The following is a 20408-nucleotide window of genomic DNA, read 5'->3' on the forward strand; positions in this document are numbered from 1 at the left end:
AAGTCCCGTTGATTTAAGGAGATTGTAATTTATGATTGTAATATTTTTAAAACTTTGATCCTATCTATCTTAAAAAAGAATAAATGTGTGAATTCACTTCATTATTATTAATATTTTTGATACAGAATTTCAGTTATTTCCACCGTTATAGGTCAAAATATTAAATAATATATTTTGTAAGGTATATCGAGGTATAATATTATCATGAAACTAGCCCAAAAATTTTATTTTGTGTAGTTTATCTATAACCATTCATAAGTGGCTTAAATTTTTAGTGTTAGGTAGATAATTAAATATCATATCTCGTCTAAGTGTTTTACGAGAGTATATCTAGTTGGAATACAATAGGATATGAAAAACTATATACATTCAATCTCATATTGTTTTATATTTGAAGACAGAACCAAAACCTTTTTCTTAGTTTTAAGTTTTTGCATTGTTTTTTTATTTATATGAAGTGTTTTTCAACAATAAGAAATTGAAATATGAAGTACCAACTCTCAACAAATTTTTCAAATCAAATCAAAGATTAAACATAATTCTATTGGATAGTGATTTCGGTCTATTTGAGTGATTTAAGGATATTATCGCTAACTTGAATTAAAGGAAAAATCTGTTGATAATTAATACTCTTTAATGATCTAAAAATTATTTTTTTTTGAAATCAATAACGTTTGGATACTATTTATTCAAATTATTATTGATATTATATAATTGATGATGAAATAGTTTCTTACAGGTTTATTATAATAATTTTGCATTAATAATTTACTATCTATATATTATATATCTTTGTACTATATATATTGCATATATTATGTATAACTTCTTATCTTTAAAGTTTTACTTCTTATCTATTAATTTAAATATTTTTTATTATTACAGGTTTCATGTTTCACGTGACTGAACTATTTTAATTGGTCAATCGCTTTATCATATCAGCTAAATTTGGTAGCAGTGAAACAAAAATATATTTCTTAAATTTTTTGAAAAGATAAGAGAAATAAACTTAAAAAACAATCAAACAAATAAAGAAAAGGATATATGAAAATCGTTTATTGTTTTTTTTTAACTTTGTTTTAATTCAATCTACATTAAGCGATATAATATGATTCACTTCAAACAAACAAAAAAGAGGGCGTTTTGGCATCGTTTGTTTGAAGCAGTCATATATCAGGCAATTTCAAGTCACTTAAGTGGTTTTTTTTCTACACTAAATTCTGAAACTAAACTAATTAATAATAATCAATTTAAAACAAAGAAAAATATAGAGATAGAAGAAGAAGAAAAAAAATAATATCTTAATAAATAATATCTCTTATCTTTAAACAATTTGCAAAGTCAAAAATATTATTATTCAACCATTTTTTTCTTTTTCCTTTTTCATTTCGTATATGTATTCGAAATCATAATACAAATTTCAATTTTGAGTATCCTTTTTTAAAAATCTGAACATTTTTCATTTTTCCATCTGTTGAAAATATATATATATATAAACAGATCCTTCTTTTTTGATAAATTACATATACTATTTTCATTTTTGTTTCGTTTATTTTGAATTTCAAATTTTGAATCAAGTTTGAAACATAATTGATTTTTTAATTCATTTAATTTTCATTTCAATCTTATTTATACTTTTCATTCCTTAACAATTCATAATTATTATCACATTTGATTAAATTTTACAATTCTTAGAAACACGAGACTAATATAAATAAGAATAAACAAAAATCAATATGTCGGATTCAGGTTATACAGAATCAGGTACAGGAGGAGATGTTTTTAAAGTAGATTTAAATAAACAATTTGAACAAGCAGATATGGTATGGATAGCAACTGCTGGAGTATTAGTTTGGATAATGATACCAGGAGTTGGTTTATTATATAGTGGATTATCAAGAAAAAAACATGCATTAAGTTTAATGTGGGCAGCATTAATGGCTGCTTGTGTTACAAGTTTTCAATGGTTTTTTTGGGGTTATTCGTTAGTATTTGCTCATAATGGTTCAAAATTTTTAGGAACTTTACAGAATTTTTGTTTAATGGATGTTTTGGGGGCACCTTCAATTGTTACAACCGTTCCTGATATTTTATTTTGTTTTTATCAAGGTATGTTTGCTTGTGTAACTGGTATCTTGATGGTTGGTGCAGGTTGTGAAAGAGCAAGATTAGGTCCAATGATGGTATTTTTATTTATTTGGTTAACAGTTGTTTACGCTCCTATAGCTTATTGGACTTGGGGTGGTAATGGTTGGTTATTTAATTTAGGTGCCCTTGATTTTGCAGGAGGTGGACCAGTTCATGAAAATTCTGGTTTTGCTGCTTTAGCTTATTCTTTATGGTTAGGTAAAAGACATGATCCAATTGCTCAAGGTAAAGTTCCAAAATATAAACCTCATTCAGTAAGTTCAGTTGTTTTAGGTACTGTATTTTTATGGTTTGGTTGGTTTGGATTTAATGGTGGTTCAACTGGTAATGCTAATATGAGATCTTGGTATGCATGTGTGAATACTAATTTAGCTGCTGCTACTGGTGCTTTAACTTGGATGTTTATTGATTATTTTAGAACTGGTGGTAAATGGTCAACTGTTGGTTTATGTACTGGTGCAATTGCTGGTTTAATTGGTATTACTCCTGCTGCTGGTTATGTTCCTGTTTATACTTCAATAATATTTGGAATTGTTCCAGCAATTATTTGTAATTTTGCAGTTGATTTAAAAGGATATATTGGAATTGATGATGGTATGGATGTTTGGGCATTACATGGAGTTGGTGGAATGGTTGGTAATTTTATGACTGGTTTATTTGCTGCTGATTATATTGCAATGATTGATGGTACAGAAATTCAAGGTGGTTGGATGAATCATCATTGGAAACAATTAGGTTATCAATTAGCAGGAACTGTATCAGTTGCTGCTTGGTCATTTGTTGTTACTTCAATTATATTATTAGCAATGGATAGAATACCATTTTTAAGATTAAGATTACATGAAGATGAAGAAATGTTAGGAACTGATTTAGCACAAATTGGTGAATATGCTTATTATGATGATAGTCAAGATCCAGAAAATTCTCCTTATGTTTTAGAACCAATTAGATCAACTGAAGCAATGATGGAAAAATTAAAAGCTTCAACTTCAAATAAAAAAGAAACTACCGCAGCAGGTAATGAAGAAATTGATGGAATTGCACCAAGTGATGAACATGATGACTCACTTGATAGTGATACCAAAAAATAAATTAAGTCAATGAATCAAAGTTTTAGTGGATCTTATTTCACTTAACTTAAATTGTTTGAATAATTAAAAAAAAAAAATTATCTTAATTAAATCTTAAATTTTAAATGTTTCTAGTTCTTCTTGGTTAAAAAAATAGTTATATATTAATAGTTTTAATGCAAAAATTTAATACTTATTGAACATTTTATTCTAGACTTTATTCTATTATACTTTACAATGTTCGTTTTCAATACTTGCAAAAGTGATATTTAAGTTCTTATGTTAAATGCAAGACTGTACGGTAATTTGTACCACCGTTTAATGGCACTATCATCAATAAAACACAGTTCATATTTTAAGAATCGCCCAAAACTATTATGAATATTGAATAAACGTATTCTTTTTTTCCTTATGAATTTAATTGTAACATCTTCCCTTTACTCTCAAAAATTAGTTGCCAATATTGCCCATCACCTAATTGAGTTATTGTTTCTGAGGACCGTTTAAAATTTCAACTTATCCTGATTTAGCTTAATGCATTTGGTTCTACCAACTCTAATACTTTTAAAACTTCATATTGTGTATTCGTTGTATCCACAATTTCGTTTTTTTCATCATTGTGGACCTAGCCAGTAATCATTTTTCTTTTCTTCATATTCTATCCAATAAGTTCACCATCCAAACCATGACCCACTCTCTTCTTCTCGTAAAGTATCACCTAATTTGGCCAGTCTGTAATCACCATTACACTTAGTTAATTTTTCAAGTTCATATTGCGGAACGTCAGCATTATCATTATCATTTACCAATAATAATGATGAAGTTAAAGTTTCACAACATGAGCTGGAAGAATTAAATGAATGTATAGTAATCTCCATTCTCTTCTTGCGCCAAATAGCATCCCTTAATGCATCAAGCCTTTCAAAGTAAGTCTAGTTTTACCATAACCGATAACTTAGCACCTTGTAGTCTATCATCAATAATTCTAATTCTGGTACTACCTTTTTCTTTTGTTTGCTCTTCAAAAGCTAAAAACTTTGATACTGGTTTGAGGATTACATTTAAAGCATCCCAAATATCCGTGAAGAAAAATCTCAATTTAATAATATTCAATTTCAGATATGAATCATCATGAAGTGATCATATCTTGTTCTTTGATTTTTTCACCATCCAAACTGATCATGTACTTGATAATTTTCTCATTCAATCTTCTAATGTGAATTCTCTAGATAGATCCAACCCAAATCTATTCATGAAGTAAAAATCAATATCAAATACGACTCATATATCAGACTATATACTATCAAATTGCAAACTTGCTTCACGGATATTAGAGATACCTTAAATGATAAAAATGATCCATTCTTTCAAATTTTATAAAATTTTAGAAAACATATGAATATTGAAATATTATAATGTATACTTGATTCACTTACCTTCAATGAAGTAGTAATTGACTTAACACAAATCCATTCTGATATATCGTTATTGTTATTCTTTGAAAGTTGGAAAAACATGAATAACTAACTCTCTTTATATATATTCTCAGCAATTTTTTTTTTTCAACTACTTTGCACCAATACAGCCATTTTTTAATTATTAGGCTACACTAATAATTACACTTGAAATAATGAAGCTTACCTTACTGCGGATAACTTAGTTCTAACATTGAACCTAGGACAAGAAGACCTTAATTTTTAAAGAGATCATAATCCATAAGATACTAATACTACAAAATTAAAACTTCAAAAGTCATATCAAATTAATATAAAATTTATAAAAGGGTATTAAATAAAGAAGTAAATGAATTTATTAATATCAAAATATAATAGTAATACAATTGAAGTTAGTGGTTCCTTCCAAACAAACAAATAAACAAAATCAAACAACTATTTCTAATTAAATTTAATCACTATCTGAACCATGATGAATACTTGCACTTTCTTCATGATGAGTATAACTTGGATCATAAGCAGAATCTCTTAAACTTCCTTTTCTAGTAAATTCAACTAATTTAACACCACCATTTGAATTTATTGAATTATCGTTACTACCCAAATTCTCATTTGAATTTGATTTCTTTTGAGGTGATGATGATGATGATCTTAATTTTGTATCATATATGAATTTTTCACTTGATATTGAACCAAGAGATAATTGTGATAAATTGGGATTTTGAGTTTTTATATTTAATGATTTTCTTGGTGATGATAAATTTGATGATTTTAATGGACTTGATGTTGGTGAAGGTAGTTGTGTATGATTAAATGTATATGAAGTTGTATTTAGGGATTGTTGTTGTTGTTGTGGATTTAAGGTTGTATGTGTGTTTGTATTTAAATGTTCTTCAGGTACTATATCTAATTGTGAAGGTGATTGTGAAATTCTTTGTCTTTCAGGTGATGACATTTGCAGTTGTTGTTGATTTGGTAAAGGACTTAAAGCGTTATAATCAGTTATATTACCTTCTGAATCTAATCTTTGAATATTTGAAGAATTTTCTCTTCTTAATAAAGCATTTAATGATTGATTACTTAAATATTTTGATGAAGTTAATCCTGAATTTCTTATAGATTGATCTTCAACTAATCTTACAGAGAAAAGTTGTTCAGTATTCACTGTGGATAATGAAGCATCACTATTTCTATTATTATTATTTGTAGTTGTTATTGGTTGTATATCATCAGATTCAGTATTTGCTCTCCAACTTTTCATCGGTTGTTCTTGAGTATCAAAAAATGTTGTATTTTCGGATTCAACATGAGTTAATGAAGAAGATGATGAATTTGGTGATAAATCTTCTAATTTCATTAAATTAACTTGTGATTCATGTTTTGGATCAATTGGTAATATTCCACCTTTTGTAAAAGTTCCATCATTATTATTTGTAGTAGTTGATGAAGTAATTGTTCCCTTTTCTGAATCTGAATCTTGTTTATTTTTTCTTCTTTTATAACAACAACAAAATAAGAAAAGACATGCTAATAATATTAAAAATACTGGTATACCAACACCAAGTCCAATTGCTAAATCTCTGTTTCTGTTTGAATTTGAATGAGATGTTGTAGCAGCAGATGTTGAAGTCTCTGATGTTTCTGTCGATGTTGCAGTGGCAGATGCTGCGCTTGAAGTAGATGATGATGATGATGTAGTTGAACTTGAAACAGACAGGGAAGAACTTGTAATTTCTTTATTAACTCCCCTTATATTAAAACTTCTTGATTCATCTTCTGAATCCATAGATCCTTCTATTGTAATTTTTAATTCATCAAAATTTTTTGGAGTCAAACCATTTAATGTTCTATTGTTATTATTGTAGTTTAACCAATTTGCATCATCATATGAAACTTTAATATCGGTTTTATTAATATTAGTAAAAATTGAACTTAAAATTTGATATTGAAACCATTCATCTTTTGTAGCATTTACATCATTTAATGAATCAATAGTGAAAATAGATCCAATAGTATCAAATGAGTAACCAATATCTACTGTATTACCATAAATATCTCTAACAGTTATTGTAAAATTATTAGTTTCCGAACTATTTGGTAAATTACCAATTAAAGCATAATCATCCTCATCTAATGATAAATAATTTGGTAAATTATTTCCATAAACTTCTGAAATATTATCTTTTGTAATTAATTCACCATCTAAAAATACATTTGATAAAATTGGTATAATTCCATCAATATCTTGTTCAAAAGTACCATTAATTTTTATAGTATCATTTAAATTTGTATTTAATTGATGACCTCCAACAATTAATTTAAAATTACCTGATGCACCAGCATAACCATAATAATCACTCGCAATAAAACTAAAACCATATTCAAATGATGGAGCATTTTCTGAAGTAACTTGAGGTACAGTACCTGAAAATGTTAAATCATCACCATTAAATGATAACCAATTTGGTAATGAACTTCTATCAGCTGATCTACCATAATAAGCAATAATTGGTCTATTACTTGATGAATAACTTTCAAAAATATCTTTATTAAATTTTAAATTTATATTTTCACCTGGTTTAACAACTAATCCATTATTACCATTAGTTTTACCAAATGATGTTATAGCTTGATTCATAATATTTGAATCTACAAGATGTAATCCAGTATCATTTGATACAATCATATTATAATCATTTGACATTGTTGATTGATCACTTTCATCTGTACCTTGTAAAGTAATTTGAAATTCTCCAACATTTGATTCATCGGGTCTACCAGAAAATGTTCTTGAATTTGAATCAAATGTTAACCATGATGGTAAATTTGAAGCTTGATAAGTAATTTGTCCATTACTATTAGATTTATAAGTTGTATTTGCTATTGTAAAAGAATAATCTTCATTAATTCTTCCAACATTTGGTAATTGTTCATTAAATGGGAAACCCATATATATAGATGCCAGTATTAACTGTATAAATATTAGAAGATTAAATATTGTTATGTTCATCTTCTATTTGTTTTGATTTGTCCTTAAGTTCATAAGATGTTGTTGTGAGTAGTTTTTTGGAATTAAATGAATGAATGTGTGTATTTTATTTTTGACGATAAGTTGAATTTTCCAATTAGTTTTATAAAGGAATGACGAGATTTCAAAGTAAATTTGATGGGAGTAAATAGTTGGAATTGATCGATTTTGTAATTTTAGTTTTATGAATGAGTAATTTAAAGGAATGGAGTGTTGATAGATATGATATTGTAAAAAGGATAGTCAAAAGTAGGATAAATGGTTGTCAACTGATGATAATTTCTCTCTGATAATATTTTGGTTGTAAAAAAGAATGTTAAAAAAAATTAACACGAAAAATAAAAATATAAAAAAAATAAAAAAAAAAAAAAAGAGAACAATAATAAATTTATATTTTTCTTTCTAAGATAATAAACTACGAAATAATTTTCAGAAAGGAAAGTACTTGTACCCAGCTCTTTCAACACTGCTTTATCATATGATACCAAACAACATCATATGAAAACTAACTTACTTTATTATAAGACCATTGGAATCCAAAAAACTTACCTAACTAGTTTTGGTCCTTTCTCGTAACGTTTTTGTGTAACTTTAGTTTTTATTTTTTTTTCTCGTAAATTAAATTTTTATTATTATTATCATTTTAGACGCGTATTTAAATTATTTTAAACATCTTAACATACATACTTAATAAGTGTTAACTTATATCGTCAAAATACACAAACTCAATATGACATTCAAAGGGGTCTTTTCTTTGTTGTTTTTGAATTTTATGAATAAACTTCTTCAAAATTTAATTGAGTAACCTAATTGGGTTAAATTCCTAATTGTTTGAAGAATACGAGGTAACTTCTTAAAAAAGAGTATTACAACTGTTTTTGAAAAGCAGATTTGATGAGCAATTATATGTCCTTTCTTTCGACCTTGTAGTTAAAAATAACCAAGCCGAAGGTAATATGAGTAAACTTGGTTGAAATACACTTACGTAGTAGTTTAAACATGATTTAAGGTTTGACTTGAAAACTAAGTAGAGTTGTGTTAAAGCCGTATTATTATATTTAACCATTTTACTATTATTAGTAAAAAAATATTTTAAAAGGTAAACTACATCCGTACTACAATATAAATTAATCTTCTCCTAATCTCTTTTTGAACTAATCAAACTCCAGAATAGAATCACAAGCTCATCATTAAAGACTAATTCTATTAATCTAGTATGATCGTGATGTATTTTTGGTTATTTTTCAAATGTATTTTGAGTGTATTTTGAGCATAAATGTGGAAATTTGTTGAGATACTATGATTGTAATTCAAATATTTTAAAGAAAAATTGCTCTAATCTTTTTCATTTAAAATAATTTTATTACAAAAATTTGAGAAACTGACCATGTGAGTTGCTTAATTTCAAGATTTAACTAACTTTACTGTATTAGCTCTTATTGGCATTGAAAATTTCTCACTTCAATGCTTTCTTTTGGTTTCAAATAAGCCACTTTAATTTAATTACTACAGCATAGTATATATTCGTAAAAAAATCTGAAACACGTAAATTAATTTAAATAAGTCGTTATGCATATGTCAAATCAATTAAATCATTTCAATCTGAGACATTATGCAAAATGAATTATGAAACTTCATAAGAGAACATAGTAATTTACAAAATACATATAAAGAATAAACAATGTAAATGACTTTTATGAAAATTAATATATATAGGGTATTGAATTCAAAATATTCAAAAATTTTATATTGACAAAAATTAAAACCAAAATAACAAAAGTTGAAAATTTATGAAATGATTAATAGATTAAGATAAACGAAAAAAAGAATGTGAAAATGGCTTGATTGTTCTTGTTTTTTCTTTAGGTTCTTCAATACTCTTAGATTAAAGCAGCAATAGCAGCAATTACACCACCCATAGCAACACCTGGTAAGATAGCATTATTTTCTAATGCTTCACTTATTGAAGCAATTTCGGAATCAGCAGAAGCAGTTTCTGTAGCAGAGACACTTTCATCAGCAGATTCTTCAGCAATAACTTCTTCAGTAGTTTCTGGAGCAGTTGAAGTTTCAACAGCAGCAACAGTTGTAGCTTGTTCTTCTTCTGATTGCGCTTCACCTTCAGCAGCAACAGTAGATTGTTCTTCTTCAACTTCAGCAGCAGTAGTAACAGCTGGTTCAGGAGCAACACTAGTTTCAATTGGTTGAGTAGCTTCAACACTTGAAGCTTCTTGAGCTTCAGTAGTAGCAACAGCTTCAGTAGTTGCAACAGAAGTAGCAACAGCAGCAGCAGCTTCAGCTAAAGCAGCAGATGCATCATCTGGAATAAACCAATAAGGCTCCCAAACACCAGCACTTGAACAAATTGAAGTAGCTAATGATTCAACAGTTATAATAGCATCACCTTGACAATTTTCAGCAACACAATTAGCAATTGCTCCACCAAATTGTGGCATAACACATAAACAACCAGTATCCCAATATGGACAAGGGGTTGAACCAGTTGATTCAAAAAAACATGGTTGAGCACATTCTGGTAATTGATCATAAATTCTATCAGCAAATCCATTAATTGAAGCTGTTCTTGGAACACTTGGAAAAGTGGCGTATGGATTTTCAGCGGTTTCAACAGTAGTAGCCATTTTTTATGTAAATTTTGATAATGCTATATGAAAATTTTTTTGATTTGCAAAGAGCTAATTGAAAAATATTTTGAAAGATCAAGCAGTAAAGATATACCCATTACTTTATATATAACTTGTTAAAATAAAAAAATAATCAATAAACTTTTTCAATATTATTAATTCGACCAAAAGTGGGACTATCATTGACTGTCTGGGAACTGAGTTTTTTCCCTCGAAGCAATATAAATAATTCAATTTTCTTGGTTTCAAATTATTATATTTATTAATACTTAGTAATTTTAAAATAATAATTTACTACTCAAGTTTGTTTAAATTTTGACTTACAAAAACATGATCTTTAAAGTCTCAGTCATTCTGCTCATGAATAAAGATCATCTACCCTACAAAGCAATAGCAGTAGAACTCAACGCGTGTAACAAATATGTTCAATAAAGAGATTGTAGAGTTTAACTTTCAATGTTTACCAACTTGAACTTTATAAAACAAAAAGTAAACAAAATAATAAAATAATTTATTATAACTCGTGTTTTATTCAAAGTAATCTTGGCCAAAAGTTCTTAAAATCGGCTTTCCCCCAACTAAGTAAAATTTGGTTGGTCTTCTTAATATGTATAAAAAAGAAACTATACAAGGGTATGAAATATAAAGTGTAAAAAAATGAATCTTAATCAAAAATTCAAACTTTTTTTCACAAATCTTATTGTTTTAAAGCTTAATTATTTAAAATCTTAATCTATTAAACATGTGAAGGCGTATTCTTTTAAACTTTCTAATATTCAGTTACAACTTTTAAATTTTTTTTCTAGCGGAAGTTTGAGGCAGTACTTTTGCTCAAGGTATTCATCACTTGGTGATTTATCATTGGATTTTAATTTATTGTCCTACTTTATTTTTATTTTTGAAATTTCATTTTGTGTTCTTTTTGTCAATAATTTTTTGCAGCCAAATTATAATCACTTTTCCGTATGCAGTACACAAAAGATTCAAAAAAAATCAATTGATGAAAAAGATAACTTCATGAAGCAAAAATCTGCAAGATCTATGTCCCGTAGATATAAGATATAGATATAGATCTTATAGATAAACAATTTCAACAAGTGAAAATCTGCATGATTCTAGTAGAGTCTAAAAGGTAAATCGGTTTAATGAAAAATTTGAAACAAATGTTAATTGGACTATTAAGATTAAATGTATTAGACATACACAAAGAGATGAAAAATTAAATTGAAAAACATTTTGAAAACTAGATCTTTTGGAAAATTATGAACAGTGTAGCAAACTGTTGTTTAAGATTTCAGAGAAGAATCTAGATTAAAGCAGCAACAGCAGCAATGACACCACCCATAGCTAAACCTTTAACAGCAGCACCATTAGCAACTTCAACTGAGATTGATGAGGCTTCTGCATCAGCACTTGATGATGCAACAACTGAAGTTGAAGCTGAACCGGATTCATGATCGTGATCGTGGTCATGATCATGGTCATGGTCATGGTCATCTTCTCCTTCAGCTGCAGCACTTGATTCAGCAGCAGCAGTAGTTGAGCTATGTTCTTCATGTTCTTCAGCAGCGGTAGTAGTGTCATGATGTTCTTCTTCAGCAGAAGTAGCAGCAGATGTAGTTTCTTCAGGAGCAGCAGAAGTAGTTTCTGGAGCTTGAGTAGTTGATGGAGCAGCAGTAGTGGTTTCACTAGTAGCTTCTTCTTCTTGAGTTGAAGTCGGAGTAGTTTCAGCTTCAACAGTTGCAGCAGCATCTAAAGCAGATGAAGCACTTGCTGGAATCATCCAATAAGGTTCCCAAACACCAGCACTTGAACAAATTGAAGTAGCTAATGATTCAACATTAATAACTTCTTGACCTTTACAATTCTCAGCAACACAATTAGCAATTGCACCAGCAAATTGAGGCATAACACATAAACATCCGGTATCCCAATATGGACAAGGAGTTGAACCAGTTGATTCATGCATACATGATTTAGCACATTCTGGTAATTGATCATAAATTCTATCAGCAAAACCGTTAATTGATGCAGTTTTTGGAACACTTGGGAATTGAGAAAATCCACCTTCAATATTGAATCCTGAAGCCATTTTTAATTTATATAATTTTTTATTATTTGTATTTCAAAGTTTATGAGCGAATGACTTTTGATGAATCTTAAAGTTAAGTTAAAATTTAAATTTTTATTTGTAGCCAAGATATAATGAAAAAAGTAAAATATAATAAATAATCTTATAACTTGAGGGATTCAATTGATTTTTTATATGTCAAAATAATTCATTAAAAATTGTTTAAAGATTCACGATCAAAAAATTGTAAACAATAAATGCCAAAAAAACTAACTGAAAGAGTAATTTCAAAAATTGTACAAGAACATGTTTTAGAAAACAACCAAAAAATAAAGCAAATTTTAACCATTGCTGCGTTTTGAGAAATACTTCCTCAATAATACAAATTTTAACAAATAGATTAATGTTCTCAAGTAGGAATAATATTAAAAAAAAAAGCTTGTTCCAGGTACTTACAACCAAAGTCTAAAATTAAAATCACAAACTCAAGTTCTATTAATAACAATGTCAAGAAATCTATACGAATAATTTCTTGTATGAAAACTATTTCGTGAACGCAAAATGCCTATTTGTCAAATTCAAATTCAAACTCAATATTCATGCATCAAATGCTTGTTATGAGGTTTTGAGTAATTTCAATTTTAATAAAGTTTACATCTTTTTCATTCAGCCTTGACCCTTTGATTCCAAATTTGGTAATTAAAAATACAAATTTGAGTACGACCGAAAGTAAAACAATTAATGATTTGTTTAAAACAGAGGTTATTAGAGACTCAAAATAGCAAAAGTTTACTTCTTACTTATTGTTAACCAGAGCGGTTTTGAAACTTCCCGATCCTTTGTTTCTGGTTTGTACAACTAGACGTATATATTCTTCGAAAATATTAAAACAATTGAAGTTTTTCGATTATCGGATCTGATAAAAATTTCTTCTTATTATAATTTTTGTAATATTTATGCACCGTTTACTAAATATTTAATTAATACATCTCCATAAAAGATTACACTAAACGCATACTGAAACAAGGTTTCTTAGTTTCAACTATTTAATTTACCATGAAACTTTAAATTCTAGTAAGACCGATAAATTCATTCATTGATACTTTTCGTGACTAAATTTTAATATGGGGTTAATTATTCCTTCGAATAGTAGTTCTCGTAAGTAGAAAACGAGTTTATATTGGTGGATGCATTATAGGCATTTCTGATTTTGAATACTTGCAGCAATATGCAATTTTACTGGAAAAAAATAATTCATCTTATTCGATTACACAATTGAAAGACTTTTTTCACTCGTGGATTATGGATTAAGCCTTTCAAAAATTTTATCTATTTCATCGATTCGAGGAATTACAAAAAAATAATAAAATAATTAAAAATATTTACTAAATATTCACTAAAATTTCTTTGAATGATCACAAAAACTCACCATACTATAATCGGATCAAATTCAGATTTGAAGGATTCGGTAAATGTCAAACATCATACGATATAAAAATGTACTTTTCATAAAAGCCGATTGTAAAAATTTGATAGAGAGATTGATTGAAAAAATTGATATCTAAGTTTGGTGTCTTGAAGATTTGATTGATACCAGAAGTATCTTCATGTAAGAATATGCTATTCGAATCTGAATTATTTTTTATCATCACGATACGAAAAAGAGTACGTTTTTACATCACTCATTAAAAGACATTTATTATAACTACTTAATTAACTCCTATTAAGTTGTTTCAATAGACGTTATAGTTTAAAAAAATAAACTTACTAAAAATCCTAAAATAACTGTTCCAACACTACCTGTTTGTAAAATTGCCAAATTTGAAGTTGATGAAGTATTTGTAGTAGCACTTGTTGAAGAAGATCCAGTGTTACTAGCAGAAGATGAATTTTCTGTTGAAGTAGCAGCAGCTGAACCAGATCCAGAATTTGAATTTGAAGAAGCAGAATCAGTTGAACTTGCAAGATTAGTATCTGAACTTCCTGAACCAATAACCCATTGCATAGCAGTTTTATCTGTTAATGTAGTTACTTCTCTTGCATTTCCAGCAGCAGTTTCTAACATTGTTGAAATTGAAGCAGGCATCATCCAAGTATTAGCTCCAACAGTTGAACATAATGAAGTAGCAATATATCTTGCACTTTGAACATCTTCTCCTTGACAATTTTGAGCAATACATTGACCAACTAAACCTGACCATTGAGGCATAACACAGAAACAACCAGTATCCCAATAAGGACAAGGGGTATTACTTGTACTAAATTTAACACAATCTTTTGCACAATCTGGTAAAACATCAATTATGGGATCAGCAAAACCATTTATTGATGCAGTTTTTGGAATTTGTGGATAAGTAGCCCAATTATCTGCTGCTTGAGTTAATGAGAAAATATAAAGTGATAAAATTGAAATGAATAACATCTTTTTAATTTAATTTAGTATTAATCTTGAAGTTGATGAGTTTAGAAAATTTTGTGGATATATAAATTTAATGTAGTGATGATGATATTTTTGAGGATGATAATGAATGTGAACTTATTAAAATTTTCAAAAGTAATAAAACTTAAATTTGATGATTTGAGTTTTTATCTATAATGATAGAATTTGGAAAAATATTTGGTCTTAGTATACTTTTATATAAAATTATATAAGATGAAAATCTTATTAAGATTTAGGAATTTTAGCTTTCCGAACTAATGTTACTATTAAAATCCAGTATATAATAATTAAGGTAAGGATTTGATAGATTTTAGTATCCCAATAAACCGAAGGTAAAAAATACAATTGAAGAATACAAAATTATAAGACTTTTCATGACTATTAAGTTATTTAGGTTAGTTATTTTATTTCTAATATTATTGAAGTTATAATTATTATTTATTGAATTGATCAAATAGATAATTTATTATAATACTGCATAGAAATACGGTTTCAAAATATTAATGTTAAGTAAATGTACATTATACTAAACAAGCAACACAAAAACAAGTTACATATTGAAATTTATTTTTTTCACAATTGAAGTTAAAACTTGGCAATTTGGTTTTTCGATAATTCCACCAATCAACTAAATTCAAACTTTCATACTTTCTTTAATAAAGTAGTAATATAATATTCAACTATAAGACATTAATGTAAACTGTTTAATTTCATCCCTTATACTGGCTCTAAACAAAGTCTGTTAACACAAAAGAAACAAATTGATGAGTTTATGCTCTAACTGAAACCAAAGTATTGTTTGTTTAAAGTTTCTCGGTAAATTGAGTATTTTAACAATCACTCGTTTTCGATAAATATAAGAGTCTTCATTTGTGTATGAAATGTTAGCGATATGTCATCTATCCACTCTTACTCAGTTTACATTTGTGTATCTCTATATTTCACAAATTTTTTTTTTTTTTTTTTCTCAAAATCTCAAACACATTATTATCAGATTTAAAATTATTAAAAAGTATAATAAAGCATCTTGGAAATCAATTTAATACAAGTCAAAATATTTCATTTTTTTATTCAATCATAATTATTTTATTTTTAAGATTCTTTATATGGTTTTCCTTATCTTTTCAATCAATCTTACTTAAAAAGTTTTTTCAATAAATTTTTTTGCTTTAATTTCATATATAATTACCACTTAATTAAGGGATCTACAAGTTTTTTGTATTTTTTCATCATCATCATCAAATTCAATCAACTTTACTACCCACAGACCCAAATACAATAAAAGATGATTCCATTTGATCAACAATTTTTTGTTGAAAAACAAAGAAATAATACATATGAATGGTTAGTTTTTATAATTACATTAATACTACTAGGAGGTCATGGACTACTATTTCATTGGATACCTAAATTTTTAAGAATGAAAAGAACAGAAGAAGGTATAAAACATATTAAATTTTTTAAATTTTTGAAAAACTGGGATAAATTTACATCAGTTAGGAAATTTACAATATTTAAAAGATATTCATTTTTTTATCAACCAAGTCTTGTTTTATTTTGTTTTTTATTTGTTTGTTTTAATGTTGGATTATGTTTTGCACAAATTAAAGAAATTGATTATCAAGGACAAATGTATCCAATGTCAAAAAGAATTTCAAGAGTTGCTGTTGGTAATTTACCAATATTATTATTTAGTGTTGCAAAAAATGATATTTTAACAAATTTATCAGGATTTCAATTTGATAGGTTAGAATTTTTACATAAATGGTTAAGTAGATGGATGTGGATATTAATTTCAATTCATTTAGCTTTAGGAACATATTATTGGTTATCAATGAATTTTAGAATTATGATTATTATACCTCCTCAAATTTTTGGATTTATGGCTTATGGATCATTTTGTATTTTAACTTGGGGATCAATGAAATTTATAAGAAAATGGAGTTATGATTTTTTTTTAATTCAACATAGAGTTTTTGCTTTTATTATGTTATTTATGTCTTTCATTCATAATCCTGGAAATAGAGCTGCTGTTTTAATTTCAGTTCATGGATTAGTTATTGATAGAGTTATACTGAAAATTATGGCTTATATTCATAAAAATCATTCTCCAACTAAATGTAAATCAACTTTTGAAATTTTAGATGAAAATACAATTGAAGTTACAATACCAATAAAAACTGATGATTATAAATCAAATAAATGGTTTAATAAATTTTTATCTTATAAAAATTGGAAAGCTGGTCAACATATTTATTTAAATGTTGCAAAAGTTAAATGGTTTCAATATCATCCTTTTACAATTGCAAGTGTTTCTTCTTCAAATGATATGAAATTATTAATTAGAGTTCAAAAGGGATTTACTAAAAAATTAATGAAATATTTATCTGATGTTGATCATACAGAACATGATGATGAATTAACTACAATAAATACAATGTTTCATGGTCCTTATGGAGCTGTTCATCAACCATTTATAACTTTTGACCATTGTTTATTTTTTAGTGGTGGTTCAGGTGGTGCTTTTACATTCCCAGTATGTCTTGATTTATTAAAACAAATTGACGATAAAAATATGATTGGTGATTATTTATTTCGACCAAGAAATCCCAAAATTAGATTTGTTTGGGTTATTAAAAAGTATGAAAATATAATATGGTTTAAACATATATTAGATCAATTAATAGAATATTCAACATCAGGAAGATTAATTATTGATATTTATATAACTCAAGAAAGAAAACATAATTCAGTTTCATCAGAATCAACAAATGATATATTAATAGATCAAACTTCAATTGAATCAAATCTGGAATTATTAAAAAAGAATAATAATAATACATACGAAATACCTTTAAAACAACCTGATTTAATATATTCTGAAAAAACTATACCTTTACCAACAACATCAACCTCACAAACTTTACCAACTTTAAAATCATCTATATCTACATCTTCAAATATTGAAGATATTTCAAATTTGAATAAAGATACAATAGAAATTTTAACAACAAATGAACATGAGGAAGAAATTAAATTTCCAAAATATAATATATATTATGGTAGACCAAATATAGGAAAAATTATAAAAAATCATTCAATTGAATTAACAAAAGAAATGAAATTAATGAATTCTTACAAGACTTTATCTGTTGCTTCTTGTGGCCCTCCAATGTTTACAAATTTAATAAAGGAACAATGTCAGGAAGCAAGAAAAATAAAAAATTCTCCTGATGTTTATTGTTATACTGAATCATTTTAAATAACTACTTTTCATTTCAGTTCATTTCATTATTTATACTTGTTTATATTTATATAAGGTTTTAAAGGTTTTTCGTTTTTTCTTCTTTTGAATAAATATATTTATTTGAATGCTTTATAAAGTATTATCTAATGATTTTCTATTTTAGGTAATGTTTCAACATATTGAGCAGTATCTTGAGCTCTTCTTCTACCACTAATATATGTCATCATTTCAGAATAAGTTTGTGGTATAACTGAAAAATAACCATTTTCTTTACCAGCTGAACTAATTTTTGGAACAAAAAATGAATAAATAAAAGTACCTGCAGGTTTTGTATCTTTTGCTCCAAGATGCTGAATAAAAGTATCAACTTTAACTTGAACTAATGTACCTGGTTCATTTAAAAATACATCAGGTTGATTACTTATTTTATTCATTGATGGTAATTTAAAATCAAATGGTGAATCAACATAATCTTCTTCATTTCCATTATGTAAATGTTCAGTATATGATATTGAAGCATCCATTGTTAAAACTGATCCAACAGGAACCGGAGTTTTAAAAGTTGTTGTATCTAAACTTACAAATCTTGGAGCAGCAGCAAATGTAGCAGCAGTACAATATGCTAATTCAAAAGTTTGTCTTAATAAATAACCTCCAAAAATCATATATGAATGACGATTTCTATATTGAGGTTGCATAAATAATGTTGATTTTTGTAATGTATTTTTCATAAAAGCTATTCCATCAGATTTTGTTTTATCTATATTTTTTGATGATTTCCACATATCATAAATCAATTTTGATTCTTCAGCTGTTGGTTCTATCATTGTTTTATTTTTTGCCATAAGTTTCTTCTTTGTGTTATGACTTTCTGCTCTTCTATAATCTATCCAGTCTTTTTCAGTTACTGGTAACAATCTATTTATAGCAAAAGATTTATGAGTTAATGGGTTTCTTGCAACAAATGTAAAATTTGCAGATAAAAATACATTTTCATCAGGTAATGAATCAGCAGTTATATTTTCTTCATTTATATCATTTTCAAATGCATAACCTTTTACGGTAATTTCCATACTTGATTTACCTGTCCATGTTACTGAACCAGCTAAAACAAAATTGAATTTAAAAATTTCATCAACTTTTTTAACCATATAAATTCTATCAACACTTGCAGTTACATTAACAGGTTCAGCTGGAGAACAATGTCTATAAGCAATTCTACCAGCTAATGAATCAAGATCTAATAAAATATTACCAACTCTTAATCGACTATATGCATTGATATATGCATCACAAAGCCATTTATCTTTTTTAAAAGGTAGTAATAAATAAGTAAATGAATCATTTCTTGTTTTATCAGTTACTTCAGTAGTAACAGGATTAACATAACTAAAACTGTCAATTCTTTTTCCTTCAGCTTTTAATTTATCTCTTTCATTCATTGCATCCAACCAAGTTGCTTTATTTGGATTAATTTGTCTATCCCTTATCTCTGCTAGTATCGTAGCAGCCGCATCTGCAGCATCTGCTGGCTCTCTTGAACCTGCTTCATCAGGACGATGAAAATTTAAAGGTTTTGATGAAGACTCTTGCGAGTTATATCGAATAGTATTTAAATATACTCGTGGTTTTATTGACCTTTTTAATGTTTGAAATTGATTTCTTTGTAGTGTTTTGATCATGATAGATTTTAAAAGCTTTTTGCAATCTAGCTATACCATTGAATTGAGAATACTAAAGGGATGCAATTATTATTTTATAATAAGTATCGTTTGATGTTCTATAAGATTGTATCGTATTAAACTAAGCGCGATTATAATTCATCCCGGAAGCTAGCGGGGTAACAAATCTGCGCGCGTAAAGAGGGGAAGAGATTGGATCTCAAGATTCGAATTTTAGACCAACAATTAATTCGGAGTTTTAAATGTTTAGTTGAGTATGAATATTTCGTTGAATTAAGAATCCAACACTAAGAGTGCAACTCAAACGGAATGCTTCATACAAATCATGCGAAGTATAAACGATGATGATAAATCTCAAATTAATTGTAATCAAAAATTTTTGTGATAATTTCATCTTACAAATTTGTCTTCAAACCTAATCAAAGTGAAGATCTAGGTTAACCAAACGCTTGTGATGATTCTAATGTTCGGAAAGAGTACTAAATCAAGTAATTTCAGCATATTTCTTATTGGATCTAGGAGTGTGAATTTAAATTATTGAATGAGCAGATTTTGATAATGAAGACTAGGTCGTTCCTACTTAAAGTTTTTATAATGATCATAATGGTCCACCAAATCATTGA

General features: G+C 27.3%; 8 protein-coding genes across 8 annotated transcripts; 2 read left to right on the plus strand and 6 right to left on the minus strand. All coding sequences in view use genetic code 12, as the record gives it.

Moving 5' to 3' along the window:
- Positions 1-1736: 1736 nt before the first annotated feature.
- Positions 1737-3239, plus strand: MEP2 (ammonium permease; the record flags this gene model as incomplete). The annotated part of the gene is made up of 1 exon (XM_051760381.1): positions 1737-3239. The coding sequence occupies one exon, from the start codon at positions 1737-1739 to the stop codon at positions 3237-3239; it is 1503 nt and encodes a 500-aa protein (XP_051611917.1).
- A 650-nt stretch (positions 3240-3889) lies between these two features.
- Positions 3890-4096, minus strand: KGF55_005376 (uncharacterized protein; the record flags this gene model as incomplete). Its single annotated transcript, XM_051760382.1, has 1 exon — positions 3890-4096. The coding sequence occupies one exon, from the start codon at positions 4094-4096 to the stop codon at positions 3890-3892; it is 207 nt and encodes a 68-aa protein (XP_051611918.1).
- A 1027-nt stretch (positions 4097-5123) lies between these two features.
- Positions 5124-7622, minus strand: AXL2 (Axl2p; the record flags this gene model as incomplete). Its single annotated transcript, XM_051760384.1, has 1 exon — positions 5124-7622. The coding sequence occupies one exon, from the start codon at positions 7620-7622 to the stop codon at positions 5124-5126; it is 2499 nt and encodes an 832-aa protein (XP_051611919.1).
- Positions 7623-9580: 1958 nt separating this feature from the next.
- Positions 9581-10342, minus strand: KGF55_005378 (CFEM domain-containing protein; the record flags this gene model as incomplete). The annotated part of the gene is made up of 1 exon (XM_051760385.1): positions 9581-10342. One exon carries the CDS (start codon positions 10340-10342, stop codon positions 9581-9583), a length of 762 nt encoding a protein of 253 aa, XP_051611920.1.
- Positions 10343-11651: 1309 nt separating this feature from the next.
- Positions 11652-12437, minus strand: KGF55_005379 (CFEM domain-containing protein; the record flags this gene model as incomplete). Its single annotated transcript, XM_051760386.1, has 1 exon — positions 11652-12437. One exon carries the CDS (start codon positions 12435-12437, stop codon positions 11652-11654), a length of 786 nt encoding a protein of 261 aa, XP_051611921.1.
- Positions 12438-14166: 1729 nt separating this feature from the next.
- On the minus strand, positions 14167-14838 carry PGA7 (Pga7p; the record flags this gene model as incomplete). Its single annotated transcript, XM_051760387.1, has 1 exon — positions 14167-14838. The coding sequence occupies one exon, from the start codon at positions 14836-14838 to the stop codon at positions 14167-14169; it is 672 nt and encodes a 223-aa protein (XP_051611922.1).
- Positions 14839-16141: 1303 nt separating this feature from the next.
- On the plus strand, positions 16142-18118 carry FRP1 (Frp1p; the record flags this gene model as incomplete). Its single annotated transcript, XM_051760388.1, has 1 exon — positions 16142-18118. One exon carries the CDS (start codon positions 16142-16144, stop codon positions 18116-18118), a length of 1977 nt encoding a protein of 658 aa, XP_051611923.1.
- A 128-nt stretch (positions 18119-18246) lies between these two features.
- On the minus strand, positions 18247-19785 carry KGF55_005382 (uncharacterized protein; the record flags this gene model as incomplete). Its single annotated transcript, XM_051760389.1, has 1 exon — positions 18247-19785. The coding sequence occupies one exon, from the start codon at positions 19783-19785 to the stop codon at positions 18247-18249; it is 1539 nt and encodes a 512-aa protein (XP_051611924.1).
- Positions 19786-20408: the final 623 nt, after the last annotated feature.

This window comes from Candida pseudojiufengensis, assembly GCF_024610245.1.
Source record: "Candida pseudojiufengensis strain CBS 10847 chromosome Unknown scaffold24, whole genome shotgun sequence".
Classification (NCBI taxonomy): domain Eukaryota; kingdom Fungi; phylum Ascomycota; class Pichiomycetes; order Serinales; family Debaryomycetaceae; genus Lodderomyces; species Lodderomyces pseudojiufengensis.